The sequence below is a fragment of the Haliotis asinina genome, chromosome 12 (genome assembly GCF_037392515.1).
Source record: "Haliotis asinina isolate JCU_RB_2024 chromosome 12, JCU_Hal_asi_v2, whole genome shotgun sequence".
Lineage (NCBI taxonomy): Eukaryota > Metazoa > Mollusca > Gastropoda > Lepetellida > Haliotidae > Haliotis > Haliotis asinina.
Genome location: NC_090291.1, coordinates 32713425 through 32735364, shown reverse-complemented (window position 1 = coordinate 32735364; position 21940 = coordinate 32713425). Strand labels below are relative to the sequence as shown.

Genomic DNA, 21940 nt, shown 5'->3' with positions numbered 1-21940 from the left:
TTTAGAAAGTTAGTATATGAGCGAGCAAGTCTTAAGTGATTGTGTACAATTCAAGTCCATCATGAAATACTGATATTTCATCAACGATAAGTAAACTAAGCTCAGTCACTTCATGATCTGGGTTTTGCTTTCTACATCTTAATACGAAACTGTTTGACATTCTATCTGTTCAGTGAGCAACCTCTACATTATTCGTATGCAATAAGAATCTGCAGTATGGGAGTTATGTAAGTCTGCTATAGTCACCGTACAGCTTCTGACACCGGACTAGACAATTCCTCATTCATATTACAGCAGACTCACAGGTATAACATGATTTTGTAGGTGACATGTATATCACATGATAAGACATCAAAGACCATGCCACTTTTAGCAATATTCCTGCATGACACATGAAATGAGCTTCACATTGCACCCACGTGGGGAATTGAACTGGGGTCTTCGATGTGATGAGTGAACAATTTAACCACTAGGCTCCCCCACCGCCCATACCAAGAAAGAGAATCTAACAGCATTTACACTCTGTTACATTTACATTAATCATGTTGAAATGCAATGTTGAAAAATTTAAAACAAGAAAACCAAAATTGAAAAGAAATAATGATTTTATTTTCTAAATCAATGTTTTATGATTGGCTTCCACCCATACTGCAGACTCTGATACCGACTCAATTTCAGGCTCTTTTAATCCAGAATGACATTCTGACATAGCATGGAATAAACTAGTTTTATTGTTAAGATTGAATACAGTCTAGTCACATATTAACTGTAAAGACTGAAAGATCTACCTAAACCTATATGAACCTATATTCATGCAGAATAAGAAATGCAGGAGAAACTGTAAGACATAACAAGGGGTTGAACAAACACCCGAAGGGATCTCAAACTACAAGAAATAGTCAGTATTCAAAGAAACACCAAAGAACCATCCCTTTTTACACAAACACAAAACACAAGTCATCATGTCAACAAACTCAAGTGAACATCCTACATAAAGTTATTTATCACATTTCAACAACGAGTGGACAAAAATACTCTATCTGCACTACAGAGCTATTGAGAAAATGATATACACATCTCTCTAGATCATATTCAAGTGAAACAATTATCACATCGTGTGTACATCCATAGTCTAATGCTTTCATACAAATCATTTGATTTCGTGTCATAATATCAATTATTTGCTCGTTTGCAGATGGGTACTTAAACATGATTAATTAATCCACCTTTTCCAATGAATGTTTGATAATTAAAGGATAAAAAATATATAGAAAAATATTAAAGCAAAATAAATGTTCTAGAACTTCATTCGATTATTATCACATAACATTTTCAAATCTTTTGGCAGTACATTCATCAGTTGCCATTTTATGTCATTGTAAACATATAGAAACAAGTGCATTTGAAATATATTAAATCTTTAGCACCTTCACAGAATAAATAGAACACAATATTTCTGTCTGATCTAAAAATAAATTATCATTGGTCCCAAACGAACATTGAAACAAGTATAATTTTGGAAAAAATTATGCTCTGTACCTGAGTTTTGCTAAATAAATGTATTAAACCTGGCAACCATTTACAACCTATTACAAATATGATATGACTTCTACTGTACACACATCCATAGCCACATCGAACAGTCGGAAATATCTGAAAATGGATAAAATGTGAGAATGGACATATTCGTATTGGAATTTCGTCTTTTTTACTTTAAAATATTACCTTGTTTATTTATCGGTTCAAATGTGGTATTACACTTCATACCATTTCTGTCAGTGCATAAACTATGAACACTTGCAAATACAACAATTTCACAACAAATTAACATTTGTAAATATGGGATTTTGATTACCAACAAACACAGAAGTGCTACATCTTCATAGATCCTAATCTCCTCAATGTGATTTTACACAGAAAATAGGCAACATTTGGATCACAGCTTCTGATTTCAACAGCAATGCCCTCTAAAATCCTGTTCAAGTTTTGACAATGTTTGACTTCATTAGTTACCATAAAACACAACCTATTTGTGAGCAAACCAACATGTTTCAACAATGGTCACATGACCCACTGATATGGAACAAGGACACCGTTGTCATACACAGAACAAGATATATATATATATATATATATATAAATAGCACAGAACAATCACAATAACACACTCATTTACAGAAGTTGAAAAGCAGCCAAAGCTCATCTTTGGGTTAGCTATAAAGCATATAAAATAATATAAACATGGAAATAATATAAATAATGACACATCTCCGAGACGTATAATCAAGAAATCAGAAAGAATGATCTTTTTGATATTAGCTTGTAGGACAGCAGCATAAAAATAACATAATGTGACAAAAATATAAATCTGAATTTAAAACAGCTTGTGGATGAGTGTAAAGCATTCACATGTATGGTTAGTCATCGACAGCTAAGAAAAAAATTTGTGATTGTTCAGTTAGTAGAAAGTGTGTTTTTTCTCTTCATGAATGGTAAATATTTTCAGAAAACAGTGTGACAGCTAACATATTTGAGGTTTCGTCAAATATCAAAGAGCATTATCTCTGATATTTAAGGGTCTAAAAACCATAAATACCTTGGTTCAATAGTGTGCTGTACTTCCACATACTGACATATGTTCTATAGATGTCACAGTGCCTCTCAAGCTGGGAAATATATAAAATATTTTTTTCAAACAATTCCAAATTATTTCAAACTAAATAAAAGATTAATTTCTTCCTGCTGTTATACTTTCAATAATCATGAATGCTATTCAGTAGCTTTACGCATGTGTCAGAATCAAACCAAATATGTTCTTAATAATTCCACCATTAATCGGCCATGAGGTAATATCAGTGTTATACACCTCTGAGCACTTATACTTGTCTATAGATCCAGAATAGACTGACCAATGGTCATGTAGGGTCACTTACACAAATATACTGGCATCGCAGACAGAATTGAGGAATGTATTACTCCACATACAATTGCACTCACTCTGCAAATTGCATAACAAGATTTTTCACGCTTCAAAAAGGAAAACCTACTCTAGTGCAAGTCCTTGATATCTTTCAACAAACAGCATTGCTTCTCTGACACACAAGTTCAACATGATTAAAAAACTTGGAAAGATGAAATATTGAAGTCTGTCTACTGTGATGGTCCTGTATTCACAAAAGCAATGAAACAGCAATGAACAATATGAGCATATGCTTTTCATTAATGGTACATAGTTTTGTTCTCAGGTTCTCTTAACACTTTGCGGAATTTTTAACACACTGATAACTCAATATTCCTCAAAAGTGTAACCATGGTATCAGTTTACAAATAAATCACAGTTTTGTCCTCATATTCAAGAACTATCCTTCCAAAATATTTTTCTGAAATTTTTAAGACAACATTGATACACTAAGATTACTCAAAGTGTGACCACATAAACCAGATCACAAAGAAATCACAAAACGTCCAAAACCGCTGAAGTTCCATTGTACATGATAAAATGTTACCAATATAAGTCTAACATGGAATCATGTATTATTCTGTGAATACAGGCCAAGACTTTAAACACAGCAGTAGCACCTGTTGGCAATGTTGTATCTAGAAGCAGGGTCAATATAGGTGGTTTGTATGTGAGGTCAGTAATGTTGTACATTCTAAAAATGGACCAAGGACGGGTCATCTTGATCAGAAAACATGTAATACTGGTCTTCCACTGATTCTTGAAATAAATACTCAGCCAGTATAGGATTCTTTAAAAATATCTCTTAGCCATAATCCTTTAAATGACCCAGATGGGTGGTTGGCTTCAAGAATAGAGATTTGAACATAATAGTTACAGTGCTGTGAACATGTTAGGTAGCGCCAGAAGAAACATCTGTTTTATGAATCATCAATGGGTTAGTTACTATAAAGTGAAAAGAAACATGCACACACCAGTATACACGTGTACTTATATTCAAAATTATCAATTTCACGGATTATATGGTTAACTGTGTGGCTACGGACAATACGTTTAACAGAAAGATTTAAAGGGAGAAGACTATCAGAGGATGAATATAACATCCTCAAGTTATGTCTAGAATTTCTAGATTTCAAATACATCAACATTTGAAATCAGCAAATACAGAGTCATTTAAACTATGTGATTTACCATCAGCTGTTGAGCAACTTTAATACAGGGATAAACATTAGCCTGTGGATATTAAATAGCACTCCTCAAAGATTAAAATTGACTTGCAAGTTAGCAATTATTTATACCAAAGGCTGTAGCTAATTTATAATGCAGGCATGTTATAATTAATACGACATGCTGGAATTATTTTCTATCCTGCGATGCATTATTTAAAAATCCAGGCAGTTAAATTTAAAATCAATATTCTTTCAAAAAATTTACTTTATTATTTCATTAGAATTTTGAGATGAAAGTGTTTTAAATTTTAGCATAAAATCTATATATCCTTAATGAAACAGGATCCAACTGAAACTTGCACTATTTGAATGTTTTACAGTATGAAACAAGATGCTCTTCTAAGATAATTGCAAGGTCACGCCAAAGGAGACAGAAAGTAGTAATATTGAATTGTATATCACAAGTCAATCCATCTGTCTGTACTGTGAGAGGAACTTGATGCCAGACACTTGTTTGAATTGATGACAGTGTGGAGCTGCTTAGCTGTACACAGCGTTCCTACGTAGCTATAAATGCGTCCTGCTTGAACAAGGGAGGCTCTGGGTGGTGTGGCTGACATCTACGTAGGGGAAGGATACTGATCTGTAAAATAATCAGAGCAATCAGTCAACCTTACATAAATACAAGACTGGTTTTGTCAAGAACAATACCGAGAGGATCCAAAAATACAGCAACAAGTTGTATCACAGTTGTAATAATTTTGAGGTGGGCTTAGTCTGTCTCTTGGGTGGATGAGGTAAGCCTAGTGCTTAAAGTGATTAATGGTCATTCGATTCCCCACATGGGTACTATGTATAAAGTATATTTCTGGTGTTCCTCAGTGTGATTCTTCTGGAATATTGTTATATGAGGTCTGTCTACAGGGACAGTGTACGGTGCATTTACCAAGTTGAATTCTTATCATTATCAACTCACCACAAACCTATGTGAGACAGGTTACTACCTAGAGTATATGATGTTAAGCTGAAAATTTTCTTTCTAATTTACATTACCAAATTTCTCACAATGTAGACTGGCTGTATTTAAGGATTTCTGTGAGCATATTATCCACAAATTGTTTCTGTTCTTTGTAATGACATGACCAGGGCCTCCTTTCACAAAGCACTAAGGTGATTGTAAGTCACTAAGGTACACTTAGTGCAGTGTTAAAGGATGGGAGTTAAGGTAAACCTTAGTAAAGGCTGCTTCGTGACAGGAGCCCCTGCTCTTGAACTGGTTTCGCCTCTTTCTTCTCCGTAGCATATTGAGCATTTTTCATAGCAGCAGATTGCTTATGTCAATGACACAACTTACCACTTTCCATCTTGAACTGTTTTCTCCTCTTTCTTCTCCTGTTTATCTCCAGATTCAGCATCAGCAGACACAGCAGGTTTCTCAGCTTCTACAGTCTGGACACGGAAACACGGTGAGTGTTAGCAAGGCAGAGGTCCACCAACATCGTCAAGAATAATAACATGTGTAAACAGTTCTTGATGATCAGACATTGAGAAAGTGAATGCTGTTTGGTGCTCCAGTTGTCAATATTCCAGTCACATCATTTGAGTAAAAAATTAGACTTGTGACTGAAACCATAAGCAACAAGCCATCCCAATGGATACTGCGACACACACTCAGCCAATCACAGGGCATGAAAGTTTGCCACATGAATACAATGTGTGAACCCATTTCTGGTGTCCCTTGCTGTGATAGTGCTGGAATATTGCTAAAAGTGGCATTAAACTAAGTTCACTCACTCACTCTGATTCCGAATCCCTTTGGAGTTAGTGGACAGTTCAAGGTTGGTCAGTGTTCTCAACTTCACACCTACCCCTTCAGTACAGTGAAAGGACAATCACTTGAAAATGATAAATGTGTCTTCTCAAAACTTTGAAAACACAAACTTGACACACACGTCGATGACAATGAAGGGAGGTAACACTATCACACAACCAAGATTCTTGAAAGTCCTTGAACATAAATTCATAACCTATTTTATTTAAGTGTTTTAGGGATAATACATACAGAAGCTGTTATCCATAAAAAGGATTCTTACTTTAGGTTTTGGCTCTGCTGTGGGGTCCAGGAGAACTTTGCCCACGTTCTTCCTGTCCTGCATCTTTTGCATGGCTTCGCACACCTGCAGTCACAGTGCAATACATACAATTATACATCTTAAAGGTAATAACAAGCATTATTACACTGATGCTCAGGACAGTTTGGCAACCTCCTTACGTGATCAATGTTAGATAATGATGAACCTCCATAAAGGCATTGTTCATGAAATGAGCACACCACTTTTGGTAGAGACCTGTTAGGGTAATATCAATTCCTGCAGAACTTGTTTGTAAAAATTCCCAAATCAGAGAGAAAATATTATAACAGCTGTAGCACATGCTTTGGCTTTAACAGAGGTGAACTGACAACAAAACAAGTAAATAAGAAAAGCTTTATTCTTGAATCAGTTTCACACTTGTGTGAGGGGTACCAGTACATTAAAATACCCCTGAATTATAGAAAATGTTTAATGTGAAAGTCCCAAACAAACAAATATTTTGTCTTTATCCTCTTGTATCAATAGAAATGGCCATGAAGATGTGCATCTCATTGCTATTAAACATTTTTCATTATGAACCACTGAGTACAAATGATAATAATGTCTACGGACTAAATAGGAAATACAGTTGCATATCCAAGGCTCTGGCTCATATTCTAAAGCACAATGTTTTGAAGATTCTTTCAAGATAGGTGATAAGACAGTCTGCTTAAACATCCATGAAAACCTACAAGCATTCCATGATGTAATTCCAGAGAATTCACCCGCCTCCTAACCTGACACTCACAGTCTCATCTCCCATTCACTCACTAATCTCCACCTACTCACATCCTCGAAGGCCCACACCGAGTCGATGGTGGGGTTGATCTTGCCAGCACTGTACATCTTGAACAGCGTCTCCATCACCCCACGCACATAGCCATGTTGGCCTTGGTTGAACAGGAGGCGCCTCAACTGGAAGCCTCCTATCACCTTGTTCTCGTCAAACAGCTTGATGGGGCTCACTTTGTCCACTTGCCACCACTGAGACACACCAAAAATGGATGACATCAAACTTAACATTCAAAACATGGCCTATTACTCACCCATGTACATTAATTCCTCTTTAATCCAAATAAAGGACCAATAAAGCACTATAACATATTTCCACCTTCATGAAATCTAGATGATTCTTGACCAATTAAGGATTATCCTCAATTTCCATTTGAAGCAAAGATTATCGTTTATTTCCACCATAAAGAAAAAACATGATTCCTGACATTGAATGATTATCTTCCATTTCTGCTCTCATCGAGAATGGTGTTAGCGTCACTTGGAAATACAAAAGCAAGCCCATACCAAACATTAACTGGGTGCCCAGAAACTTTCACACCAGAAAGATTGTATCATGAACCAAACTGGGACTCAACCTCCAAAAGTACTGAATATGTGAAATCCCCCAAATAATATATGTTGAATTTAAATGCCAGAAATATTACTCACAGACTTTGCAAAGCTGAAGAAGCTTTTTGTTTCACCAGTTACTATGTTAGATGAACCTAAAACAAAAACATATTTTAGACTAAATACAACAGCAACCTCATACATTCAGATCATAAACAGCAACATTATACACGAGGAAAACTTGAGATGGAACCCAATTTTATTTCTTGTTTTACGGGTCTGCCAGTTGCATTTCTTCAAGAATAAGAAAAATATGAATTTAATTTTCCCTTTTAAAAAAAAAATAAAAAGTGCGTGTTTGTATTGGCCAAAAATGTAATCTTACAAAAATTGGTTTTTAGATTGGTGTTTGCCCCATATACACTTCATATATTACCATGATACTAAAATCTTATTCTAACTCCAGCTATAAGATGAAAACAAAACACATTTTAAAGCATTTCATCAAATTCCACCAGCATTGTTCAAAGTTCATTTAGAAATGAGATAATAATAGACTTTGTGAATGTTAGTAACATGCAAGCACTATGTTTGACATAGTTCTTGATGCAGGAATTTCTGAGAAAATGTTTACTGTTTACTTAGGAAGGGAAAATAAGTAAGGATAAATTTTAGTCATCAAAAAAAGGAAGCCTTTCTTGACAGATATTGCAATTCGGCAACATGCTAAGTTAAACATCAATGTCTTGTGGCTCATTTGAAGTATCATACCAGGATATACGACACTGTAAAAGTTTGTATTGATTCACTGTACCAGCGGCTCATAGACAGATGCATCATCACACCACTGTGGAACAGTATACACGTATCGTACATATTGAACTCACCATACAACAGGTACTTTCCCATTGGTTTAAGAAGCATGATTCCTTTGTTTGTGTCATCTCCACACATACAGTCCAGGACAATGTCAACCCCCTCGGCAGACACCCTGCAAGCAAACACACCCAATGTACACCTTTATTACAATAACATTCAACAAAGAATACACCATAAGCAAAATTTTATGTTGCCAACTCAATAAGCTCTAAGTCTTAGCATGATAACAAATGATAGAACATGCTAAAAAATAGTGGGAAGAGTTGTGTCTTTTCATTATGCCAGGACCTGCTGAACATGGGTTAGCATGAAAGTTTCCCTCCACTAATAATCTTTGGTACCTATGGGTTTCATATGGATTATACATATGACTTGGTTTTCCTCTCACATTAAGCAGACATGTTGTGATGTAACTTACAGCTGTCTAAAGCAACGTCTACCTGTCCCTCATTGATAACTAACAATTTTGAAGTGGACTTAATCTCATCAAAACCTGTTAAATGTTATAACTGTATTTAAATCATGGTCATTTTACGGACACTTTGTTGTGATAATGTTTGCAAAGATTGGCAGCGAACGCTCTGAATGCCAATTCTGATTGTACTTGCCCCAGCTGCAGGACAGAGCATCTGTCGCTTGTCCCTTGTATTAAAATGCATTGTCAAACAAAACAGTGTTTGATCACACTCAGACTCCACACTAATGCTAAGCAAAGACCAGAGGACAACCCTTACAGGTCATATAATTGTGACTGATTGATTGAAACACCTTATCATTCAAGAAAAGGTAGGGGCATCAGAAGCCCTCTCCCATTGTGAAATTGTGGGGTGACCCAGAGGTTAAAACGTTTGCTTGTCATGCCAAGGAGCCGGGTACAATGTGTAAAGATTGTAATAACACTGGAAAAGTCTTATGACTTACTTTCTAATTTCTTGAGCATAGTCAACATTGTGGTCAAAGATATGGGAGACATTAGCTTTGACAGCTTCATGTTTGTTGGAGGACGCTGTACCAAACACTGTCACATCCTCCACAGTCTTGCACAGCTGCGTGATTGCAGTACCCTGTAACAAACATATCAGTGTATGAAATAAGCCCCCAAACCCAGTCAGATGTCAGAGCTTGTAACTTCAAAATGTTACCAGTCCCAAATAAATTTAAACACACCAGACACCAAGATGTGATGAATGTACTCAGATGTGTGGAACATCTAATCTTTAACCAGACCACCGGGCTGGCTAGTTCAAAACCTCGACCATAGGATTGTATGTAGGGCCTTATTTTACTCCCTGCACATATACCACACATAGTAGTTACATAAAGGCAACTTCATTCCTCTGATATCTTCTACCACAATGGATAAGCAGGATTCACTTTCATAAATTTGGACTTTTTAAGATTGTAAATTTATTCTCAATTCACAGCAAGGCAACTGCTTTAAATAACAATCCCTCAATACAGATTGAAGAAATCATCCCTTGGTTAGTTGTCAATGTATAAAAAAGTAGAAAACAAGATAATAAAGATATATGTTGGCATTTTAAATACATGAAAATATCTCACAATGGGACAGATAAACTGCCTATCTGCATAAATTATGCAAATATTTATGTAAAAACTCAATTCCTATTAAGTCAGTTGCATACAAGTATGCTTGAATCTTTGTAAATACTCAACAAATTTGATTTGGCATGTGTACACACAAAAATGTCAAATCTTAGCTGTGACGTTATTGAAGATACATCAAATAACTGAGGTAATATGAAAGCTTCTATTCAGTTCATATTACATTTTTACAATTAACAGAAAGTGGCAAAGTACTCAGTTGAGTTTGAGAGAGGTGGGAACAATATATTTGGTTACTCAAAGCGAAAATGAATAAACATCTGCACATTGATAAATGTGTTATTAACTTGTACTTTACTTCTAAATAAAATGTTTAAGAAATATCCTACCTATCGGTACCCTAAACGTGAAAGAGATGTAATCGTACCCAAAAAAGTTTTATATTTGGCCTCAGCCAGACAAGCCAAGGAGGCCTGACTTGAATTATAGTCAGAATAACCAAATAGGCATGACTTGGATTTTTGTCAGAAGAGCCAAATAGGCCTGACTTGAATTTTTGTCAGAAGAGCAAATAGGCCTGACTTGAATTTTTGTCAGAAGAGCCAAACAGGGCGGACTTGAATTTCAGTCAGAAGAGCCAAATAGGCCGGAATTGAATTTCAGTCAGAGCCAAAATTGGGGTCAAAGCAGCCACTGACACAACTTACCACACCGCCCCCTACAGAATGCACCAGCAGAGACTGGCCCTTCCTCAGGTTGGCCATGTCAAACAGAAGGATATAGGCTGTCACATAGTTCATTGGAAGCGCTGCACCATCCTGGAAGCTCATGTTATCAGGCATTTTGAACACATGGTTCGCGTTGACACTCACAAGCTCTGCCCATGCATTATAGTTGGTGAAGCCAATCACACGGTCCCCAACCTGTGAACAAAACAATATATGTCAATATACATACAAAGACTCACTGAGTCTGACCATCCATTCGATGTATGTTGCCTAACTAAAAGCAGTTTTCAGGGAACCCTTTGTGAATGCAAGATCTCCTTTCATGCCAAGCATGGCTTGTTATGAGCTGAGGAGCAAAAGTGGAAATATTTAATGACGAGAGTGAGTGAGTGAGTTAAATTTTACACTACTTTTAGCATAATTCCAGCCATATCACGGCAGGCACACCAGAAATGAGCTTCACACATAGTATCCATGTGGGAAATCGAACCTGTGTCTTCAGCGTGATAAGAGAATGCTTTAACCAGCAGGCTATCCCAATGTTGACCAGTCTGTATGAATACTGGGCTTGATTTAAGAGATGTTAGCCTACTTGCACCAGGTGCAACCTAAGATCAAAACTGCACAAGATAAAAATCCAGTTCCAATGTAGTATGTTAAAACATCACAGGTTTTGGTGCACATAAACATATTTCCATGATGTAGTACCCATGAAACCATAGCAACCCAAAGACGAACTCATCCCTGTTTAGAATAGTGTCATGGCTATTCACAGTTCAAAAGAAAATATGAACTCACATACATATGCTTATAAAGTTGTACTGTGAGTGTTGATTGAATTCTTGACTTGCACATGGTGCATGTTTGACTAATAACTAGATTTATTGCACTTTGTAATACTGCACCATTTCAAGCAACAAAGCACTAATTGAGCCCTGGTATATTATCAGCGCATTAATGCTGTGTCTACAAACAGTTAGGCAGCCACATCCAACAGTTGTTGAACAGATATATAACAATCTAGTCCTATTATGTCAACCTGGCCGCCACAGGTGTCTGGAGCAGGTGGTGAGTCACTGTCAGTCTGTCATGTGTTAGGTTGGCGTTTTACAAATACAGGCCTTGGAACGTAACGATAAATGAGCAAGGTGTGAGTGTGTTTGTGTATGGTGTGTGCATAACCCTTGGTTGCTGTTCCAGTCATATCTTGACATGGGTTGTATTCTAGCTGTAGCAGGCGGTAGGGTAGCCTAGTGGCCAAAGCATTCGCTCGAGTTTGATTCCCCACATGAATATAAACGTGAGGTTCATTTTTTCTACCCTTCACCATGATGTTGATGGAGTATTGCTAAAAGTAACCTGAAACTAAACTCACTTACTCAAGCTGTATCATCGTGGCCGAGTTTGACTTGTGGGCCACACTGTGCAGAAAGTGCACATACAGACTATTAGAGTAAAAATAACTGGGTGGCAATTGTCCTGGGTGAGCATCTTGGATACTGACATGCATCACAAGGCCTAAACACAATCCCAACTTCCCTACTAATACAATCAGTGCCTGGAATAAAGAAATAAAGAAATGAGAAGTCATGTCATGGCAGGTATGCCATAGGGATTTCCTAGGCCCCTTTCCCATCTAACTACCCTTCAACCTTTTAGGTTCCATCCTTGCAACAATAACCATTTTGTTTTAGCCCAGTTAAAATTAATGCATTAATGCATTATCAAGAGCATGAGAAAGAACATCTGTATGGGATCAATTCTACCTACAATGCATGCCTTAGGAGAAACGAAACAGTGGTATCACTCCATTGATAATCCTCGTATAATTGGCTCTGTCACCTTCAAGGACATTGCCATATGGTGCCTGACCAAAGCCAAACATACAGCATTTGAAATTAACCGCAGTCCTTAGGCCCAATGCCCACTGAAAACAACATCCACAAAGCTTTTGTTTTCTGCAGGTCCTTACTGCTGACAAGTTTTCCTCCTATTTTTAAAATACAGGGTCTACACATTCTGATGAGGACCCACAATGGCCTGCAGCTTTTCAGGGTTAAGGGCAAACACTGCATACACATCTTGCCTAACAGTACACAATGATGTGATAACAGCCGTATAATACAGAATAGGTGCTAAATGGGGATATTGGGAGATGAAAGCACTGAGCATTATTGATTTTGAAAGTTTTATCACAGTTACCACAAACAGCGACCATTAAACCACCCTAATGGCTTATCTAGCATCTGAGCCTCATACTGAGACTATGTTGGGATATGAAATAACATATCCTAGTGTTTATGTCCACCTAAGGCATAATCAGCTGCTGCTGCAGAAGAAGTAGGGAAAGGTCAAACACAGACGCTGTTTGTCAGGAAGGAAAGGGTTACGAACTGGAGGAAATAATACAACAGTTTTCTATGCAAATCAGGTGATTGTAATCAGTAAAATGTTTTGTAGCACTCATCAAGTCTATAGCTACTTCAGCCTCAGTGAAAGACATATCTATACATCATGCTGTGTTCTAGGGATCTTCTATTTAACTGAAATAATTGAAGATCGGTTGCAGTGACCAAACGACCAAGCAGTTGATCACATTTTCTCAAACAGAACACAAATAATTTTGGAACTAGTGTTTTAGTGCTTCAGTTTTCTTAAGTTGTCAGGGCCTGAAAACGTGCTAAATTCTTAGAAACTCACTTCAATTACTGAAAAGTAAAGACTGAATATTTCTTGGAGACTCCAGGATGTTTATGTTCATGATATATTAGTCATCACTTTAAAGTAGCAATACTAGTCTGTACATAAAAATATATACTCTCACATTTGTGTAGGGTTAGATTGCAAATAAGTTATAAAAAAAATATGTTAGGTGTAAAATTTGCATTTTCAAACTTTGTTCCTGATTTGCAAATAAAGCTCTATCAATGCTTGTGCAGCACTACATTATACATATGCATATTCATGTCACTGTGTCCCAGTAGCAGAGATTGATGCTCATGATGTCAATCACTGGATAGTAAGGTTGTCCCTGACTTGATTACTCACAGACCACAAACATATAATACCACACTCACTGCATAGAAAGTACTCAACATGATGCAGGGATACTTGACTAAAACATAGCAAGGTATATGCAGCATATATCTTTATGTGTCATAATTAATATCTGAACGCATGCAAAGGGAAACAAATTGGTTTGAGAAATCATGTTTGAGACATTACATAAACAAACATAAGACACGCCACATTTTGCAATACTATTCATCATTTGATAAGAGTGTCAGTAGCTACATGGAAATGTTACTCGTTGCAATAAAGAAGTTCACTATCTTAGAACTTGGTTTTCCTTCACCTATACAACTTCTAAAATGTCTCTCGAAAACGTTTTAAGTGCAATATAGGACTCAACTTTGATGGCATGCTGAATGTTCTTAAACTTACAGGCAATTAGTACTGTTGGCAATCACTCACAAGATGTAGATCAATGATCGCAATGCAGCAACTGATCAATAATCGATGCTAATCATGAAACCCAACACAAAACTGACATGGGAAATAATGGAACACAATCGTAACATTGTGCAACGAAACACTATGAGACAGATTAATACTACAGGATACTTCCTGTTGACACACGGATGTGAGTCTTGAAATAACAAACATAACAATAAAAAACACACTTTCTATTGTTTAATTTGGTGTTTCACTTTTTTTGAATATTGATTAGACTCAGAGGCCCACTAATAATTGCTGACAAAAGTGAGACCGATTGATTCAAACATTCGCAAGCATCATCCTGCACTAGCAATAAGTATGGCGGTCACTAATCATTCTTTTTTTCAGTTTCCTCTGTGGCCATGCCAACAAGATATTGCTGTGATCAGTGGGCAGGTGTTTTACATAAAGCATGCTCAAGTTTGGTGTTTTCTGAGTCAGACGTCTGATCAGCACCAGGAGGAGACTTCCTGTAAGTGTCATCATAGAGAGGGTGTTGGTGTCAGATACTGATCTCAGTCGGAACCCTCAACCCATGTATTATTGTATGACGTCTCATGAGCATCATGAGGAGACGTCTTGTAAAAGTCGTTTGCAAGAGGGTACCATTGCAATAGCGGCATCACCACTGTGACATCATGACTGTGAACCATCATGACATCATACATCTAGCGGTATTACACTAGTGAAATACTGACACAAAAATATTACAATGCAGTATCTTCCATGGATGAGTAATAATACTTAGTTCTCACCTTGAATCCAGTAGTGTTTTCACCAACTGCCTCAACAATACCGGAGCACTCAAACCCCATGATGACTGGTGTCTTTGGGGGAGTGTCGATAACACCTTGCCGCACCATCAGATCAGGAAAGTTCATACCACTGTAAAACAAGAAAACCATTCAATAACAATGTCACCACAGTATAAGCGAATTCTATTTTGTTAAAGTGTAAAATGTTTGTAATAGATAAAATGTTTTGAAAAATATCATCTGCTAGGCCTAAAAAGCAAACGCTTTCAGAAAATATACATCTTCCTGAAGCAAAGGAGTGAAGTGACCATGAAAGACAACTTTCCACCTTGCTGAAGCATGAAGTTCATGGCTGCATTCTAGCATCACTGTTGAAAATTTTGAGTTATCTCCCCCTATGCCCCTACAACTGACCAGTCAAGTTTCACCTATCATTGATTTACTTCAGAAACACTGGTACAATCCAGTCAAGTTGATCTGACTGACATAAAAGATCTGTATTGTAATAAAAACAGGTTTTATCTGTCAAGATACCTTAGCACCTTGATTAGAAAAATGAAGAGATTTGGAAAATATCTGTTGATATACACATGCTATGAAAATCCTGCCACTGACCAAAATCTGCATGGCAGTTTGCAAACTGGATGTCAGTTTCAACAGGTAGTTTCGACTATACAGACTTGTCCAGCACAAAAATAACTAAACCAATTCCAGCCTAGTTTGCCAAGATTGGAAACTGGAATTCAGACTGTAGTCATTTAACACCCCTGCCTTGAGAAGACAAGGAATACATGTCTCATAATGATTGAAGCATTAAAGATTTAAGATGTAATAATATCAGATATGTTTCATCAATTAGCATTAATATTCATAACATGCATTGTAAGTATGAGTATCCAAGCTACTTAATAATTTTAGCTTCACTGGGGCTGAATAAATAATGCTGACCTGTTTCATCACATGAAACAGATATTCAGAAAAAAATGACCAAACTTTATATTCATGTGTAGAAATGAGCTCAAAACAATTACTTATTCTATATAAGACAATTGGTGTATTTCAAGGTAAGGGTGTCTCTCTCAACCAAGGTGATGGTGTTGTGTATGAACTTGCATGTTCCTCTTTTAAGTGAGTTTGTTTTCCGACAGACACAAGACAAATGTTATGGACAACAACTTCTGGATGTATTTTTCACGTTTCTCGGCTAGTCCTTGTCCCTCCTTCAAGCAGATAATGCATTACTTCCAAATGCCTTTGAAGAATTTCAGATTTCTGATATGTTTTGACTCATCAGCAGGGACCCTCTCTTCATTTGCCATTCTACTGAACATTGGATGCTTGGAAGCCAGTTGTTTCCTGATCAATGACATGCTACCAAACTCAGTTCTACATTAAACAAGTTTAAATGATCCTGAGTTTAGATCAACATATGACCAAACACTACTTGATTTAAGTTTTTTGTCCACACACTGCCCAGGCATATAGTTAGGAATAATACCACGTGGTATAAATGCATTATGTAACAGTTATTCACACATATTGCATGCAATTATGAGTCTATCAATTGAAAGTTTGAGTCTATGCCCACTTAGGGAAAAATACAGAGAATATGTTATCATAATATGAATCGTAATATCCTTCATTGAAAGTAACAGTGATACTGTTAAAAATTCTGAAAATGGAATTTTATCAGGATACAGTTTTGACGTGTCACATCTGGTGAAAGTTAATAACATAGAATTAATAACACCAAGAGTTTAACATAAACTGCTAAAGTGGCATTGATTGGGAGCTTTGTAATATTATAGGTCTGAGTCATAGAATATTCATGAGTAGCTTTTATGAAAAGTCCATTATAAGGACAAACATAGTCTGTCATCCAGGGGCAGTGGGGAAGTCTAGTGGTTAAACCGTTCACTTGTCATACCAAAGTCTGGTTTTGATTCCCCACATGGATACAATGTGTGAAGCCTATTTCTGGGGTATAGTTAGAATATTGCTAAAAGTGACGATAAACTTCACTTACTGTCTACCAAGAAAACAATATAGATATGAGTCCTGCTAAAGTCTAGAATATTTTTTAAGTCTAGATAGCGTCTGTTCTTATCTGAAATCAAGGACTGTTCCAGCTTCTTCTGATTTGTTTTCTAGATGAACACAGATGAACTATACTTAAAAATGAAAATCAGTTTATGAAGATCAAAGAAGCTAGAAAAACATTAATCTCAAATTTAGGTTTGTAAAGGAATCAACGTTGTAGAGAGGATCAATATTCTCATGTGTATGTAAGTAGAACAATCAATTAGTCATCACACCTGTGAAGAATACACGTGTAGAATCATAATAACATAGTTTATCATCAACAGGACATATGACTTCAATGAGATGAAAGTGCTTGAAGACCATTATGAGATCATCAGTGAGCGGGTTTAATTTTCTGTCGCTTTTAGCAATAACCCAGCATTATCTTGTCTGGAGGACACCAGAAAAGGGCTTCACACATTGTGAGGAATGGAACCCGGGTCTTCTGTGTCACGAGCAAACACTTTAACCACTTTGCTCACCCCACTGCCCCGAGATCATAAGTCACCATAATCAGTGACTTATCACTCGCAACTGAACCTGCATTTATACTGAAAAACACAACCACCTCTGAGTGTCTGTGTCTGCTACTAAAGGATCATAAGTGCTACTTAGACCACAGATTTTTCAGCCTTTACTACCTTCTGTTGAGGGACAGTGAGGTTGCCTAGTGGTAAAGTGTTCGCTTGTCATGCTGAAGACCCGGGTTCAATTCCCCACAATTACTTTAACCAAGTTCTACAGAAAATATCCAGGAAGCAATCCAAAGTATGCTGACATCAAACTGTTATGACAGACTTTTAGAATTTTGTGGTTAAAATATTAAAATTTACAATGTATGGCTTTACAGAAAACCTCATTGTGAAATAAAGAAGTTCTGATCAAAGTTCTTGCCTTCTTTTCCATTATATTTTACAGAATGATGTCATTACTGTCATGTGGTCTTGTATTTGCAGCATCCATTTCACCAGGTTTGGACAGATAAAATAGTTTCATACAGTCATGTCAGTCTGTTTTTGCTGTTTCAACATCAAAGAGAACATTACTGTATAGAAATGCATTTGAAATACAGTCATCCCTCGCCATAACACGGGTCTTGGGGTCCATGGATGAACTATCTGCCTGCCTGACTGCCCAGGACAGGTTATTTTCAACAGGCACTGCCAGATTCTCAAATTCACCTGCCAGATGGTTGCGTTAAATGTGAGTACATACTCAATTGATGAAAACCTAATCCCCAGGTAACAGTCCTCATTCATGAAGCACTAATGAGATCATGTGTCACAAAGGTAACCTCAGTGCAATGTTAAAGAATGGGAGTTAAGGTTAACCTTAGTAAAGGTTGCTTTGTGAAAAGAGCCCCTGATCCACAAAACATTCGTAGCACTACCACATGTGTGGTAAATTATTGAGCTATAACTGATTGTAACTTTACAAACACTTTGTGGACTGGGTTTTGTGATCATTGATTAATTAAACACCCTAAAGTTAGTATGTTTTACAATGACACTTCCTGTGACAGTAAGGTGCAAATCAAATAACACCTGCTTGTTCATATATTTTCATGTGAAGTAAGGTGCAAATCAAATAACACCTGCTTGTTCATATATTTTCATGTGAAGTAAGGTGCAAATCAAATAACACCTGCTTGTTCATATATTTTCATGTGAAGTAAGGTGCAAATCAAATAACACCTGCTTGTTCATATATTTTCATGTGAAGTAAGGTGCAAATCAAATAACACCTGCTTGTTCATATATTTTCATGTGAAGTAAGGTTTATTCCTATGCTAAGTTGTTGATAACGCTACAGTGCACAGCCTGTGAGGAAGTAGATCAGCTAATGCTGAATCCATAATTGCTCTTGCTTCACTGATTTTGTGAGGATCGTCATGTGACAGGCATGGGAATCTGACTCATGGATAAAAACAATTTCACAATTTTCACTCGTGACAGCTCTGTATGCTGTAGCTACTCAACCCAAACAGGCCAGCTTTGTCAATGCTATACACTGTGTCAACAGAACCTTCTCTTATTCCAAAAATAACGTTATTTTCATATATCATCTACGTCTTATAAGGAAATCTTTCAGTCTCTCTCTCTCATTCTCTCATAGTGACAAAATATTTCAGATCAAGAACATGAACAACCATGTGAAAATGCATTGTTATTTCCTTGAGCTAATTCTCCACTTTCTCTTTCTCTATGTACAATATTGTATGGGTGTGTGGGTGCGTGTAGAGACCCATAGTCCTGACTGGACACCTTCCATGTATGCTGAACCCTTGATCCATTTGTGACAAGTATTACATTCATTCCACCATTTGCAAAATCCTGCCTCCACCCCAAGAAGTATTACTTAGGATTTATCTCCAACACAAGAAGTACATTTTAGTGTTTACCTTCCTCCACATAAGTATACATAGATATAAAAAATAATGAAATGCCTTTAGTATAAGAAGGGTTTTTATCAAGTACACCATGATGTATGTTGTAGACATTTTCAACAGTGCAGGTATCGTGCTGTCACAACACTAAAACTTCATTGGAGAGAAACCAGGATTTTAACCCAGGTTCAGCAGATCCTTGCAGGACCAAGGGACACAACTCTGCACATTGAACTGCAGTGTGTTAGAACATTTCCTGTGTAAGGAATCACATCATAAATATCACTTGGATACAGGCACTGACTTGGGATGAAACAATTTCTGACCCTATACAGTTAACTGTTGAATGCCTGTTATGGTTGTAAACATTATGTTAGAACCTGTATATTCTCTGATACAAATGTATAACAGTTATATATAATTTCAGATGTAATTTTCATAAAATCATCAATCATCACATTTCAAATTAAGTATGATCAGGCATACTGTTGGATTATCAGAGGAAAGAATCAATAGCAGGCATCTACATGTTCAAACTGGAAACAAGTTGACTCAACTCTCCCTATAAAATTTAAATGTAAATTTTCAACATTTCATTGATTAGTTGTTGTTTTGTTCATTTTTGTTTAGCATTGCTCTGTACAGTATTCCAGCTACACAAAGGCTGGTAGGTTATAGATAAAAGACAAACCTTTGTTGGATGTTGTGAGCAAGGATTCACACCATCAAGGGACAATGACAACCTCTGTGAACAAAGTCACAGTCCACCGTATGATCCATTTAGTTGTCTCATGCAAAGATGCCAACCCCAAAGTGATGCCAAATAGTTTCAAGGATCAAAGTTAGTAGTCTGACCATAACAATAGTTGCCAACTAAATATTTAAAATCATTATGGTTTCTGAGAAAGATAATATGACAAGAGTGAACCTCAATTTTCACATACCTCTAACTGCAGATTTCCAGATTATCAGCATTTAATATTTTCTTGTTGTCTTCTTTCAGCAAAAATGGATTTATTTGACGAAAATGTACGTTTTTGTCTATATTCAATTTCAATTAATTTCCTTACAATTTCGTCGAGTTTCTAGTGCAATCATACTGGTGTAGTTTTAGGCTAAATGTGTAGTGTATACAATATATCATGGAGGTTGGCATCTCTGCTGTGACAAGCACAGGTTGCTAGAGACCAATTCAAATCTAGTAATTAGCTATTGTGAACATTCTGCTCTACCTTCTACTTCTGTGCTTTAGATATTATTTATATCATATTTTCTGTGCATGACAGATATTGCATCACAGCCACTAAGGTGAAGGTCAGTATTCAATTCATTGATACCAAAGCAGTCAATCTGAAAGCTGACTTTATAAAACAACTGTTTCAAACAATCAATATATCTTTGTATCAGTTAAATTCATGACAAAACTTGTAAATCTCTGAAACAGTGAATGGATATGCTACATTCACCATGTAGATTATAACATATTTTCGGTGTGATTAGTATCAGATGTTTTAACTTACATGAACACAAATTTAATACATTCTGTTCTCGATTTCAAGTGACAGCTGTGAAAAGAACCTCTACAGCCAGCTACTTGTTGACATCCAAGAGGCTGAATAAGCAAATTATGTGGATGTTTCAATGTAATTCTGGCAAATGGCAGTTTGCCATGATTAATTCTTTGCACATGCAGATTCATTACCCATGTCTTCAACAAGTTATCTTGAAGAACCTCCTCAAATGTATAGCATTTCAACAACATTAGATACAATATGTTCAAAACTCTCCCATCTGGATGATAATCAATGCAAAGCAATGCTTACCATGCCCTCACTCTGATCAGCAGTTCTCCATCCGCGGCGGTCACTTCGGGTTTTTGTTGCACTTTCAGCATTTTCAGACCACCAAATCCCGTTAGAACGACGCTTTTCATCACTTTCGCGGGAGTGGCAGCAGCGTCTCCATCTGGCTTGGCCTCAGCAGCAGGCTCAACGTTTGGTGCTTGTGTCTCCGCCATTCTGAAACGATCTATCCTGTTTCGTTCGGTCTCTGCGAATGCGGTATTGCAAGGTCACTGTGGTATTAATTATGATGATTTTATTTCCAAGGTAACGGTGTTTGGCGTAGGAAGGTTGTAGGTGGACAAGAAGAAGTCTCACCGATCGTTGCGTCGAATCCCTCTGCCTGTCGTCTGCTACGGTTTGTGGGTCTTTGGAGGACGGTAGCAGTTAGCGACTGAGTGCGAGCGCAAGTTTTCATCGATTGGTTTTAAAACTTGACTGTTCTCATAATAATGCCAGTGCTGTTACACCGTCTTATCAAATATACTCAAAGCGCTGAAGGATCTCCACCGGCACAAATATATTGACATGGATGTCGGGTCATATTAGCAGGACAGGGAATAAATCAGTTATCACATGACTCGCGGCTTGCTCGACAGTT

The 21940-nt window shown here is 36.9% G+C and overlaps 1 protein-coding gene across 1 annotated transcript; it reads right to left on the bottom strand.

The window, feature by feature from the left end:
• Positions 1 to 587: 587 nt before the first annotated feature.
• LOC137257981 (synaptic vesicle membrane protein VAT-1 homolog-like) lies at positions 588 to 21936 on the bottom strand. Its single transcript, XM_067795506.1, has 10 exons — positions 21322 to 21936; positions 15031 to 15160; positions 10757 to 10972; positions 9405 to 9547; positions 8492 to 8595; positions 7704 to 7759; positions 7050 to 7244; positions 6222 to 6305; positions 5483 to 5577; positions 588 to 4771 (listed from the first exon to the last, which is right to left on the bottom strand). Coding segments are annotated over exons 1-10 (1218 nt in total). The 5' UTR covers positions 21516 to 21936; the 3' UTR covers positions 588 to 4770.
• Between the last annotated feature and the right edge of the window lie 4 nt (positions 21937 to 21940).